Raw genomic sequence first — 15,120 nt, 5'->3', positions numbered from 1 at the left:
TTCAGCCTCGTAGTACAGTATTTCCCAGTGTCTCAAACCGAGAAGGTAGTAATAGTAGATTAACTGCGATAGCCCCATCATTGCCCACTGCTTAGCGAGGATTTACAGGCAACAAGAACTTTTTCTTTTTCTTTATCTTATCTCGTAAATACGAGATCAGGATCTCGAAATTACGAGATATGTTGTGTAATTTTTTTTTGTATCCAGTGAATGCGATGTGCTTCCATAAATTTCAGACCACATTCGATTAGTTAGGAAGCAAATGATTTTGTGCTTGTATAATATCTAAGTTTTAAGATGAACTAAACCACAAAATTTTAAAGCATGTACAACCCTGATTCTGAAAAAGATGGAACACTGTGTAAGACGTAAATGAAAGCAGAATGCAAAGATTTGAAAATCTTATTTGACTATATTAATTTGAATACAGTACAAAGACAAGATTCTCTGTGGAGACTGAGAGGGTCGCCTTTATACAACTGTGGGTCTCTGACTGATTGTGCGTATGCACTGAACGACAGTACAGAGTACACAGCCTTTCTGGAGTGTCTTGGCGGTGTCCTGGAAGCGGTGCCGGTTGGAGATTCCATAGTTCTTCTGGGAGACTTCAACATCACGTGGGCAATGACAGAGAAACCTGGAGGGGGATGATTGGGAGGAATGGCCTGCCTGACCTAAACCCGAGCTTTGTTTTGTTATTGGACTTCTGTACTAGTCATGGAATGGCCATAACAAACACCATGTTCAAGCACAGGGAGGTTCATGAGTGTACCTAGTACCAGAACACACCAGGCCAAAGATCGATGATCAACTTTGTGGTCATATCAGCAGATGTGCGGCCGTGTGTTATGGACACTCAGGTGAAGAGAGGAACACAGCTGTCAACTGATCACCACCTGGTGGTGAGTTGGACAGGGGCGATTCTAGGATCAGAGGTTTAGGGGTGCTGAGCACCCAGAGAGCTGCCCAGCCAGGCAAGATAAATTTCACTGTTTTGTACATTTTAATGCAATTTCTTTCCCACATTTGTGAAAGAAAAGCACAACACTTTTTGGGAAAGTCTGTGACTAAACCATCAAATCTGATAAAGGTTATTTAATTGCTGAGCCACAGCAAAAGAGGAATGGATTGGAATCATAAAAGAAACATATCGTAACCCTAATTTCTGGGGGAAGACAACTCATTTTGATACAGCAGCTCCTCAACATACACACACAGTATGTATGTTTCTGGAGTAAACCTGCCCCCTATAGTGTGTACCAAACATACTAATAAGAATACTAATAAATAAAGTCCTCTCTCTGCTCTTTGTACTGTCAACCAAAAGGCAAATAACCAAACAATGCGTTTTATATCTAATAAGAGATATAAACTGATGCATTGATCCAACTTACAACATCATTCTAGATAGAAAGACCATTTGATCTTATACTCTTACCTGTTTTTTTTCTGAAAAAACAATCTAATCTATATATCCACGATAAGGCTGTCTGTCTGTCTGTACACACACGCACAATAGGAGTTATAATGTTAATGGGCATCCAGTCAGTTAGCTAGTCAGTAGCACCTTGGCTTTAATATTAACACATGCACATGACACAACAGCTAGCTTCTCTCATTCCAATTCAAACAGAGGACAGTGGTACTGACCACCTGTAACGTTTCCTAGCTAGAAAAAACGTCAGCTAACTCCTAGCTAACAACATAAACAGTGACCTACGATTAAATACAGCAAAAATGAGGACTGGTAATGATAATAATGTGTTGGTACTGAGTGGTAGAAGTTAAGAAATGTGCCACATGTCACCCACTCTGGAAGGCAGCGCATTGCTCTGTGCAGATAGAGCGCTCAAAGCCCGAGTCGGGGAAAGGTTGGAGGGATGGGGTGGATCAAACCATTTTTGAGGCAAGGGGGGGTGCTGCTGTATTTTTGTTGTTAAAATATTATGTTTCAACCAAGTACTGTATGGTTTTGACACTTTTCTAACTTGTTAAAAAAGGACATACAATAATAATAAAAAAAATCTCTCAAATTTTAGGGGTGCTGGGATTCAATTTCGGGGTGCTTCAGCACCCCCAAAAATGGGCTAGAAACGCCTATGGAGTTGGATAAGATGGCAGGGGAGGCTGCCGGACAGACCTGGTAAACCCAAATGTGTAATGAGGGTGAACTGGGAATGTCTGGCTGAGGTCTTCAATTCCCATCTTGGGGGCATGGAATCACAGTGGTCCATGTTCAAAGCCTCCATCGTGGGGGCGGCTGCTAAGAGCTGTGGTCAGAAGGTTGTCAGGGCCTGTCATGGCGGCAACCTAAGAACCCACTGGTGGACACCGACGGTGAGGGAGGCCGTCAGGCTGAAGAAGGAGGCCTTTCAGGTCTCGTTGGCCCAGGGAGCACTTGAACCAGCACACAGCTACTGGTTGGCCAGAACGGCTGCAGCTGTGGTGGTCGCTAAAGCAAAAATTTGGGTATGGGAGGAGTTCGGGGAAGCTATGGAGAAGGACTTTCGGTTGGCCTCAAGGAAGTTTTGGCAAACCGTCAGACACCACAGTTTGACGCTGCATCTACAAATACAAGTTAGGACTCTACAATCAAAGTGATAGTTTCTAACATAGCTTACGATTACTTGTCATACCCAGAAATAATACATTTTCATACACACTTTCTATTTTAACATTTTTTGATGATTTTTAAATTTGTGAAATTTATTTGTCAGTGCTTTCACAATATACTCATTAATATTTTTTTTTACCAACAACATATCAATGTCAGTCAAATCAGTGGACTTTTTATTAAACAATATCAAGTATTTCCTTTACATCAACACCCCTAATAAGGATCTACACCATCCTTATTTCTTGAATCCACAATCTCATTTGCAAAATTCTTTCCAGTGTTTACAAAATATACATCACATTTATCGGCAATTTCTTTTGCTTTAGTTATAATTACATTGTTTTCTTTTACAGAGTAATTTGGATTATCTGCTTTTCCAGTACCATTTTTAATAATGCTGTTACGTACTGTCTGTGTGCTCAGTACAATCTCAGTCTGACCTTGTCACATATCGATGTTTGGTCATGAACTTTCCACCTCCACATATGACATGCAAGCTACCCTGGGTGCATTGGTTGTTGACGTTCTGGGACACTGTGTCAACTCAAGCTTGTTACATGCATTGTCTGCTTTCACAATGCACTTCACTTCACAGTTTGCATACAGTCTCTTTCAAAATTAACACACTACTTCAGCACAGCACCATGAATTGACTTTTTTCCCCTTTAAACAACAAATGCACGTGATTGGGTTTAGAAAAAAAGAACAAGTTTTGGCTTTACAATCATAGGGGAAGCAGACACTGTCCTCTGAGGTGATAGTTGTTGGTTGTTGGACCCATCCTCCACCCCTCCTGCCCACCCCACTTGGACTTTTGCTGTCTTAAATTTTGTTGTCCCGCTGTGTTTCCCTGTGACGTATCATGCTGACTTTTTTCGTTAGTGTCTGACGCCAGAAGTCACTGCTCAAGTGCCAGTATTTAATGACTTTGGAGTGAGACTGGGTTGGTGTTCCTTGAGTGTTACTCTTATACTGCTTCAGTAATTTGTGATGATGCTGCCTCTTATAAGATCTCACAATACTTATTCATTTATTTTTATATCCCATATTTGTTAACTGCCTCTTTGTTCTATGTTGTGAATATCTGTTCCTGATAGAGCCAGACAAACAGCCCTTCCAAAACCATTGGTTTCTCTTCCCCTGCAGGAGACACCTACAACTTTTCCATCTACTGCCGGAGAGCTGACAGTGAAGTGCACCGCTTCAGAGAGGGAACAGGTTTGTGCAAATTTGCTTGTCTGACATCCTGTACGCTGTTCACTGACCACAGAAGACATTAAAGACAGTTAAGAAGTTCTGAAAGTTGGACTGTAAGGCGGCTGGAGTAAATTAATTCCAACATACTGTATAAAGAACTATAAAACTTGTTTTGGTTCTTTCTTGCTACAGTACCTACTGAAATACTGCCTCTTGACTATCATTTTGGATGGGAACTGGACAGGAAGCAGCAAGAGAAAGACTATCGGTGAGAGCTGAGAGCTTATTCACATTTTCACTTTTATGCACCCCAAAACTAACGTGCATCCAAACTGCTTCCACCTTTGGTTGATTATATACACGACATATAATGATAAACTACCTACCATATAAAATGTTGTTACACCTGCCAGGGTATATTCAGCTCTTTTATACTTTAAGCAGAATTGCAATGTTAATTACATGAATATGTGTCAAGTACTGCTTGCATACCTTTAAATACTTATAATATTTTTTTCCAGCTGGTATGAGTATATAAAGGGAATACCCCACTGCATGAAGGCAGAAGACCTCTCTGATCTGCCTTCTGAGGTCCAGTTCTCCTTCATCAAGAAGGCAGAGTTTAGGTTAACTGCAGCTGTTGGGTAAAGTCCTCAAATTCTGTCATACATCTATTTATTTATGTGACTGTGTATGTCCTATCAAACAAATTTGAATCACCCAAGTAAACTTACTTTTTGCTTTTATTTTCTAGGCTGGCTGAGCTGTACCTGAAAGGTCTGGCTGATTCCAGAGATAACTGGCTTGATATTGATGACATCAAGGGGGTGTTCTGGTGCAAACGGACTGACATATCAGGTACTATGCTATCATGGTCATGTACTTGATAATGTATGTATAATAATAATAATAATAATAATAATAATAATAATGATGATGATGATAATTTAACATTATTAGATAAGGCACCCAGAATACATTGTTGGCAATCCATCTAGTTCTTGGGTCAAATGTAATTATTATAATTATTTCTGATTTTAAGTCACTCAACTGTGGAAAAGTTTTGGACATCCAACTCTTAATTTCAGTAAGGTATAATAGGATAAACATCAGATTCTCCCAAGAGGTAGCATGAAAACAATAAATAAGAGGGGACCTAAAACAGTCTCCTGGGGGACCCCACAAATGAGAGGGACACAAGAGCAGGGGCATATCCAAGTGTAACAGAGAGGGACCTTTTTAACAGATAAGAGATGAACCAATCCATCATTGATGTCAACATAGTTTTTCAAACAGCTAATAAAGGTTGAACAGGTTTCTACATTTAAATATATATTTATATCTACATACGTAGATCCTGCTTTATCCTGGAGTACAGATTATATCAGGTACAAAAATGTGTTTACTTCCTTAGGACACTGAGGTCATTTGGAGCAAACAAACAATTAAATATTCTTAACACTAACAAGTTCCTCTATGCGTATGCCCCTGTATCTAAAAGCTTGGCAGAAAAGTGGAACAGAGAGTGAATTTAGGAGGCAGGAGCAAATCAGTGTGTCCCGTTTATGGTAATGTTGGCTTGTTTTAAACCTACAATGGCCCTAATATACTGTAAATATAAATACTGCAAATATATTGTTGTAAGGTTAACAAACATCCTCATATCGTAGCTTACAGAGCCCCTAAGGTGAGATGGGAGAGAAAAAACATAGATGGGTAAAAAAAAGATGGGGGAGGAAAAAAAGATGTTTGTTAAAAAAAGATGGAAGAGAAAATATAGATGGGTGAGAAAAGATAAATACTCTGGTATTCTCCCGAGAGACTTTTGTGTTCTTTCCTAAAACTTTTGCGTTCTCCCAAAAAATATTTTGAGTCTCTATGAACATCTCGTGCTGTGACTCAACATGCAAAGGGCTTGTTGAAGGTGAATTTAGTCTAGATCAGTGGGTGTAGTGATTATTACAGTAAATACTCTATCAGCCAATCACATCACTGATCTCATAGCTCATCGTTAAACGTGATAACAGGTTCTACAAACTGATGATAAAGATGAGCCCAGGTAACCAAACATCTCAGTCGTAGAAAAGCAGAATATCGAGTTACGACCTACCAGTCTGATGTGTGTAGAGGTCTGTACTGTAGCTGCCTGGTGTCGTTTTTAGGGTGATTTAATGAAGGTCAACAGCAAATACTTGTGTGTGTAGTGTGTAACAGCCATGCATCAGTAAGAACAGTACCCTCAAACACTGTCTGTGGTACAATAACTTATTTGTATATGAATGATTCAACGTTCTTTTTTCTGAGGGTTACATAGAATATAGATACAATTAGCTAGTTTATCTGGTGCCTTGTTTTCCAATGAAATACTTACTGAAGATGTGCAGCCACAACAAATAAATGCTTAAAGTTTTAAAGAAGTATTTCATTGCTGGGAAGATGGTCTTTGGGCTGTCTATGCAGATCATGGCAAAATGTGATTCTATTGACACCTATTGTTGTGGAAACTACTACAGAAGCAGTTTTGAGTACCATGTGTTTCTACATCTGTTTGTCCGTCTATGGACAGACTTTGTAACATGATAGTGTCACAACCATGTAAGATACATTTTTGAAATTGTACAGGTGTGTAGTTTAAATCAAAATGAAGGTCAGTTTTTGAGAATTTTTTTTTTTTTTTAAGAAAATTTTGAACAAGAAAATGTATTTGTGACATGGAATTATACAAGGTACAACTCCAGTGAAATGTGGTCTCATCAGCTCCTTGAACTTGTGACTGTAATGCAGTCCTTGTTTGCGTCTTTTTCCGTTGTTGGCTGCTGCTTTATAATTGTCTATGTCTCTGGATGATTTTGGTAATCCATGGTTGTGGAATGATTAAACTGTCCACACATCCTGACCCCAACAACATAGCCGGGATGTGTTGTTGCTCCACCCGAACTCAGACAGCGGTGATCCTCAGCAGGACTGGGACAGCAGCTCAGAGTCCCACTGACACATTGATCATAGTCATTCATCATAAAGCATGGTAACAATTAAATGGCGCTGTCCAGCATTACCCAAGTTTCTGTGAATCAAAGGACATTAGAGTTGCTGATATCATGTTGGAAACTGATGCAGCACGGAGGTCATTCAGTTTATTCCCAACATCTGTCCAGCTAGCTGGATGTGATTTCAGCTGGTGGTTATTTTTCTTATGTTTATTGATGTTTACATTTGAAAACCAGGCTAGCTAGAAGCTGGCTAGCAGAAGTCAGCAGGTGGAGAATTTACATACCACAAAAAGCACCATCAAGACTTGCAAAGTGGAAAAAGAGCCCAAATTTAGCACAATTTTGACACAAATTTAGTGGAGCTGACAGAGAGGCAGCTGTAAGCGTCCATGCATTTTGTATTTTACTATTATGTTTTCAGTTTTTTATTGATGAGTAATTGTATTGAATTGGATATAATCAAGATCATGTCTGATTCACTTTAACTTTTACATGTAGTGCACAGGTACAGTTAAGCTGATAACAGTACGATTTTCTAGCTTGAAACTCAGTTCAACTTTGTTATTTTTCCAGACTATGTCCAGAAACACTGGAAGGAGGACGCTCTTTTTGCCTACCAGTTTCTAAATGGCGTCAACCCCATGTTGATCCGACGTTGTTCAGCTCTGCCTGATAACTTTCCTGTCACTGACGACATGGTCTTCCCCAGTGGTCACTTCAGCTTGGAAAATGAAATGGAGGTGATTGTCATGACGTTGATAGATCTTAGCAATAGAAAAGATCATGTTTTGCAGCATGATGCTTTACATTTGGGATTGCATGTTGCACTACATGTTTAGTCAGTATATGTAACGTCCACACTGTATGCATGTGAGTAAAATGATTTCCTCACCCCAACAGAAAGGCAACATATTCCTGTGTGACTACAAGCGTTTGGATGGACTGAAAGCAAACACCATCCACGGGAAGAAGCAGTACTTGATGGCTCCCCTCGTCCTGCTTCACAAAACACCTGATAACAAGCTGATGCCAGTTGCTATTCAGGTGAGACTTTCCCTAAAACAGGAAGTGTCCACCTCACTGAAAGTGTTCTTTAAGCAAGATACAGTGATCTATGCAAGTACCAGCTCCCATGGCTAGTATCTAGACGGCAGCTATGAATTCTCTCCACAGGGAAATGCTGTTCATTTCTTCCAGCCTGAGCTTTAGTCATTAAATAATTCTCCCCATTGTTGTATCTAAGTTTGACAGGCTGATAATAGAGCCTGATGCAAACAAGTTAAATCAATTTTATTTTCATATGTAGGGCTCACATGTAGAGCTCATCCTCTCAAGCTGATCCTGTGCTCTGACCTGGAATTTAATGAAAATACACAATTTCCCCTCAAAGGATCAACAGAATATCTGACTGAGAAGCAGATGAAACCTGTAGTAAATAGGCAAAAATTCAATTACAGAAAATTCGTAAATATTATTGACCTGGACTGGTATTGGATCAAATGGATTGCATGAACAACACCTCCTTCCTTCTCCTGCAGCTGAAGCAGACTCCAGCAGAAGATAACCCCATCTTCCTCCCTACTGATTCTGAGTACGACTGGTTGACGGCCAAGATTTTTGTGAGAAGTGCAGATTTCAACGAGCACGAACTCAATGTCCACCTGCTGCGCACTCATCTGCTGGCTGAAGTGTTTGCAGTGTCACTGCTGCGCAATGTGCCCAGGACACATTCACTGTTCAAGGTACTTACTGTAGTTGTAGTTTTTCCTGCTTGCTGATTTTTGTATCATCCAAAGTTGACGAATCATAGTGTTTTAGTGTGTATATATTCTATTATTTCTCACTGTTAAATAGTATAGAAGCATCAAGATTACTGACTTGGTTAACATGTAATAGTGTTACTAACAGAGTTCCCTCATTCTCTCAGCTCCTTGTACCTCACACCCGCTACACTCTGCATATCAACTTCTTGGCGAGAGCTAAACTAATTTCTAAAACTGGAGTTTTCACAAAGGTACAAAAAGACCAACACACAGTAGACCTTCACCTAAACAATGTTTGTTTTCAACATCATGCACAGTATTTGTCTCTAACTATACTCCTGACATATTTGACTGTCTACTAGTTTGCAGCCTCTGGTGGAGAGGGTATGGTGACACTGCTGAAGAGATCACTGTCCTCAGTGACCTACAGCTCCCTCTGCATACCAGAGGACATCGCTGAGCGTGGGCTGAAGGATGTGCCGAACTTCTACTACAGGGATGATGGACTCAAGCTTTGGAATATCATCCACAGGTATTATAGTCAGTTTCGATTCTTCATTCTGTTAATAAATATAATGTTGGTACAAATCATGTATGTTTTAGTGACATGTAGCTGCTATGCTAAACACTGTAAAGACCTACACCATATCAGGGTTAGTTAGAATTTATTTAGAGGCCCAGAAAGTACACCAGGGTGGAAAATGACCATCATTTGCACAGTGTGTGTCTCAGATTAGAGTTAGGGTTAGATTTCAGTACAGGATTTGCTTTGAGGGAAAAAAATCATGAAACACAATTAATGTAGCTGTTTGCTAGAAACCAAGCACCCAACTGAATCACATACAACTAATGATACTAATGAAGACAGGACAGATCAGCTGGCCAGCACAGAGGCATCAGATCTGTGTTAATGAGATTGCTCCAGCAGGGAGAGGCAGTCTGTACCAGGAAAGCATCCTGAGAATACAAATGTAAAATTAGAGTTTTTATTTTATTCCACTGAGTTCTTCCCCAAATTGTGCTTTGTGCTCTTGTAAATAATGCCTTGCTGCTGGGCCATCCTATAGAGAGAGCCTAGACTGATTTTGCAACTACTGATCAGAAGATGACTTACAGTTGACTGAGGCTGTGTTTTTTTTCCCCAGTATACTGGAAATGCACGTCAAACAATTTACCGTACAGAGCGGCTGTTAGAATTAGGGACACAATACATATTGTTTATGCAAAAACAATTTGCTGTTTGAACAAGTGATTATACACAACATGGTTTCCTGATATAGGAATCAGATTGGCCTGCGTTCAGACTGCAGGCCAATCTGATTCCTTCTCAAATCCGATTTTTGACTGCTGACTGTCCACACTGTTTTTAGCAAGTGTCCAAATTGGATTTGGCTCTGTTCAGACTGGGCCACATTATGACCAATCTGACAGGTTGCTGTGGCAACGATGTCTGAGCGGAGGCGTCATCTAGTGTGTATTGTGTGAAGTCATATAAGGAGCTGTTCAGACTCAGACGCATCTGTCCAAATGCGATTTGAAACTACCTCCCAAAGGTGGTTTCGATCTGGTTTGCAAAAATCAGAGATTTCAAAGATTTCATGTCATTTATGACTGTTCAGACTTCATAAGAGCCATCTGGTTCCAATCTAGATTGGCTAAAAATCGGATTTTGGCTGACAGTCTGAACAAGGCCTAAGAGAGCCCTTATCCTCCCTAGAGCCCTATGAGCTAGCTTTTGTTCTTACAATTTCTAAACTTTAGAGGTGCTAGTAGCCAGGCTAATCACTTCCCTCCACTTGCAGTCTTTATGCTAAGCTAAGCTAATTACCACCCAGCTGTAGCTTTATATTTAATGCATAAATATGAGAGGTGTATCGATTTTCTTATCTAACTCTCAACAAACTGTGGACATTCAATTGCCTCACAAAAGAGTGATGTTTTACTACTGCAGTATGTATGAAAAAATGCATAAATCAACCACAAATGTATTTTATATTGGTACTTATCCACATTTCTCAAAGGTATGTGCAGGGAGTGCTCGGCTTCTACTACAGGCATGATGATGAGGTCCAGAAAGACGACGACCTGCAGAAGTGGATTGGGGACATTTTTGAACACGGATTCCTTTCCCAAGAAGGCACAGGTGGGCTTAAAAGAAAAGCTCAATATTAATGATGAGAGATGTGCACATTTATATTTAATATAACATGTTCATATTGCAAAGATAACTCAAACTTAAATCATCTAGGCAGCTTTAACTCATGCAGTTTATTTCCTCGAATTCTTAGGAATTCCACAGAGCTTTACCACCGTGGAAGAGTTGGTCAAGTTTGTCACCATGGTGATCTTCACTTGCTCAGCACAACACTCTGCTGTGAACACTGGACAGGTGAAGCCTTTTAATTTACAGGGATGATCAATTATCTATGCAGCCATGCTAGCAGGTCTGTGAGTCTGCATGTAGGCAGTGGCATTGGCAGATTTATATTTCATAGAAAACACAAGAACCTCCCACTTGTAGGTAGGTTCCTGTGGGTGCACAAATGCAATCTACCTGGTGAGCAAGTAAGAGAGAAAAATAATGATTCTACCGCAATCACTATTGCAGCTCTCTTACAGTAGCTCATAAAAGAGTCATGCCACAGACAGACAGACAGACACAGACACAGACACAGACACACAGACACACAGACACACACACACACACACACACACACACACACACACACACACACACNACACACACACCACACACACACACACACACACACACACACACACACATTCCCACATCCCAACACAATATTCCTACTTTCTCATATTACCAATATAATGTAGTCATAACTGTGGTGGTAGGGTAGTGATGCTTTGAGCTACATCATCAAAACAACAAACTAGTAGTGGACAGTTCTGTCTGTACATATAATCCACACCGTAACAGCCTAGATCCACCTATTTAAGAAAAAAAAATCCCTGAAGGTCTGTATCTGCACTCCCACCTGCTGTTCCCATTATAATTTCTGAGACGTTAGGCAACATAAACAGAGGTATTTCTAATGCTAATTTTGATAAACTCATCTCCCCATCACTCAGTCATACTACCTCATACCCAAGGCCCAGCTGACATGCTCTTAATTTTACTTTCTTGAAAGTCCATTCCTTGATCAATTAGTCATGACCCTGACCAATATTGTCAGACACTTATTCAGTGTAATGACTTTGATGCAGTTTTTAACACTGAAACATTGCTTAATACAAATTTTTGATACAAAGAAGGTCAGTACGGTACTCATTAAAAGAACAGCAGCCACCTGCTGCAGTTTGATAAAGCTGGAAAGATATTCACAGATTCAAACTTCCCAGGACAATCATTTGGAAGCAGAACGTTGTTAAAACATGAACAACACCTTGTTCCAACCCTAGTTAAGTAGACAACGAGCTACAACCGTTCTTTTTTTCATCAAGAAAAAACCATCATCTGAGCTGGACAAATAATGTTACTCTCTATGTGCAGCGGAGGCAAGTGCGCAGAGACCGTCTACAAAGTGCAACACTGAAAAGAGATACTATAAAAATGTTCAATAACTTCTATAAAGAGTAGTATTTCCAAAATCACTTCACATAACAGCCTAGTTTGGAATAAAGGCTTTTGTATAATTTTGGTCAATTTTTATTGGGAAATATATTCAATAACTTCACTCGTACAATCTAGTTTCCATCTCCAAAAGTAGTCTAGTCTCCAAAATCTCCTCAAACACCAATCCTGTTGATTATACTACAAATCTTAGTTTGGAAAAATGTCTTTTGCATGACTTAAGGAAATTTTCATTGGAAAAGATATGTGTGTGTGTGTGTGTGTGTGTGTGAGAGAGAGAGAGAGAGAGAGAGAGTGTGTGTGTGTGTGTTAAAAAGGAATGTGCATAAATACTTCTTAGCATAATTAGAAATAACAATTTTAATTCACATTGTGCTCTGTTATCTTCACAATATGCAGGGGATCACCAAAGTAATTGGGATTCATCCTCTGGGGTCCATGAGTGTCTGTACAAATTTTAATTTCAATCTAAATTTCATGGCAACACATCCAGTAGTTGTTGAAATACTTCAGTGTGGACCAACATGGTGGACAGACTGACATGACTCTCGCGATGGAGCCATGCCACTAGCATGGCTAAAACATGCAGCTTTTAAATTCATTTTGAACAATAATTGTATCATCATGATACCAGTGATATGCTGTGAGTGAGTCTTAATCAGTTATCTGCCAATCATTCAATCATTGCAGTATGACTATGGAGGCTGGATGCCCAACACTCCCATCTCCCTGCAGCTTCCTCCACCAAAAACAAAGGGGACAACAAGCGAGGCCACGATGCTGCAGACATTACCTGACATGGGCACAACGGCTAATGGAATGGCCGTCATGTGGTTACTCAGCAAACCATCCTATGACTTTGTAAGTGAAAAAAACTTCAAGAGATGTGAATGATATAAATCCTATTTATGTTCAAGTTTTGTATCGCAGGTTAATACGTCATCAGAGCAAAACGCCCTCTTCCAGTCAATGAAAAAAACAGTCCTGCTCACTACTTACAGCTGTGCATTGTAGTACCAATAGTATATGTTTGTGGAACATTTTAATGTTATTGATAAAATGCATTTTTATTCTATTATTTATTTCATCAGGTCGCTCTTGGCAAGTCTCTGGAGAAGCATCACAGTGAGGAGATTCCCTCCTACTACATAAAGGCTTTTCAAGGAGAGCTTCAAACGTTAAGTGCACACATCAACATCAGAAACAAGAGTCTGAAGATCCCATACACATACCTGGATCCAGAGAACATAGAAAATAGTGTGGCCATTTGAATATCAGAAGGCGTGACCCTCTCAGCTGTTTCAGCCAAATGCAGCTTCATATTCACAAAAGTGATAAAGGGAAAATCTGCATGCTCTGTTTTAACTGGTACTATGGTGGAAGGAAGCTACTGCATGTGATCATTTTATATTGATCTGTGATTTATATAACCTAATTGATTTAACTGTGGGGAAAATGTGGTTTTAAATCATAATCTACATCTTAGATCTTCTTAGTATGTTGGTGTATATACAGGGTCTCTTATCAAACTCAGTTACTGTGGGGAAAAATATTATTTTGCATTAAGATTGTAACACTTTAGAAGTAAACTGTGCCTTATGACTCACTGTCATAATAAAGTATAAATAAATGTAGGTACCTATGTTTTGCTTGATTTACTGCATGCTCTGTATCTGTATGTTAGAAAAATAGGCGAGTACTAGAGGACAAAACTTTAAAGTGAACTGTCTCTTTCATCTCATGTGGAAAAACAAGTACTTGTCACTCAGACCAAAGTATGCTCAGTTTCATGGAGGACAGGAGGTTCCTGTAACCACAGAAAGAGACAGTGCTTCAATGATCCTGTGTTCCATGAGGGAGGTGTTTCTTTCTGTCCTTGTTTTACACTTTTTTTATTAAAAAAAAAACAGAAAAAGAAAAAAAAGAAAAAGAAACATTAAATACAATATGTGAAGCTGCTGTACTGAGAAATTAAACACATGTATCTTCCACAAATGATACACACAAATGTGACAATTTGCACTTGTCTGCATTAACTTCATGTGCTATAGAAGAATAAACAAACACATATCAATGTAAAAGTAATTTGGCTGATTTGTCATTGGATGTCACTAAGGTCAACTGTACACTGTGACCAAACTTCCTCACCAAAATAAAGTACTGGTTAAGTCTACACATGAGGTGTCTGAGTGATCATTATTATCATCATTATCTTCCGACAACATCTTGTAATTATTAATTGTTTAAGTGAACAAAATAATCGTAGAGATTACCAACAACAAAAGGACACAGCTATGAAAATAACTGACAAATAAATGCATAGGTAATTTTACTGTTGTGAATATAACATGATGGATCATCGAATGCCATTTTGTATATATCTCCAAGATATAATGAATATATGAGCTAAACAGTAAGAGATCAGGGTGCAATGTTATAAAGAAGTATGTCACAATCGTACTGCAACCAACAGTACGTACTTTGTACTTTGTAAAGGCAGCTGAAGTAAAAGTAAAAAGGATGAGACTCAGAACACAATGACATGATCTTATGATCTAATAATCTTATCAGGCACACCAAATAATATGGTAGAATGGCTACTGAAATGCACAGTATTATATTTTCAATGAGTGTGGCAGCATGAGTTGCAGAAGTAAAATCATGTGATGCTTTATTCTTGTGGTGTGCAAATGAGTTTTATTCAGTAGGTGGCAGTGTCACACATTTTAATTATGGTGCTTGAGGTGAGATGATGTGTCAGGGCATCAGCTTTGGCAGAAATTGTAGCCAATGAAAGAACAGGTGAACCCTCAAAACTAACTTTGAAACACAGAATGTTAAGTAGCAGGAAAGATGGACCCGAGAGAAGACTGATTTAAAATTTCCAAGAAAGAAGATGAAATGGTCTGACGAGATAATTATATCTAAGTTGGCTTCACAATATTTATTTTTTTTTAT

At 39.2% G+C, this 15,120-nt stretch overlaps 1 protein-coding gene across 1 annotated transcript in view; it reads left to right on the top strand.

The window, feature by feature from the left end:
• LOC126389901 (polyunsaturated fatty acid lipoxygenase ALOX15B-like) overlaps positions 1–14,100 on the top strand; it is an 88,532-nt gene extending 74,432 nt beyond the window's left edge. The window contains exons 6-15 of the mRNA XM_050043860.1: positions 4,569–4,672; positions 7,378–7,544; positions 7,705–7,848; positions 8,343–8,546; positions 8,732–8,818; positions 8,930–9,099; positions 10,589–10,710; positions 10,856–10,956; positions 12,853–13,023; positions 13,254–14,100. Coding sequence (XP_049899817.1) covers positions 4,569–4,672; positions 7,378–7,544; positions 7,705–7,848; positions 8,343–8,546; positions 8,732–8,818; positions 8,930–9,099; positions 10,589–10,710; positions 10,856–10,956; positions 12,853–13,023; positions 13,254–13,433 — 1,450 coding nt within the window. The 3' untranslated portion in view covers positions 13,434–14,100. The remainder of the gene's footprint in view (positions 1–4,568; positions 4,673–7,377; positions 7,545–7,704; positions 7,849–8,342; positions 8,547–8,731; positions 8,819–8,929; positions 9,100–10,588; positions 10,711–10,855; positions 10,957–12,852; positions 13,024–13,253) is intronic.
• Positions 14,101–15,120: the final 1,020 nt, after the last annotated feature.

Source organism: Epinephelus moara, chromosome 5 (genome assembly GCF_006386435.1).
Source record: "Epinephelus moara isolate mb chromosome 5, YSFRI_EMoa_1.0, whole genome shotgun sequence".
NCBI lineage: Eukaryota > Metazoa > Chordata > Actinopteri > Perciformes > Serranidae > Epinephelus > Epinephelus moara.
Note: the sequence above shows the minus strand (reverse complement) of the source record. Positions and strands in the feature narration are given on the sequence as shown.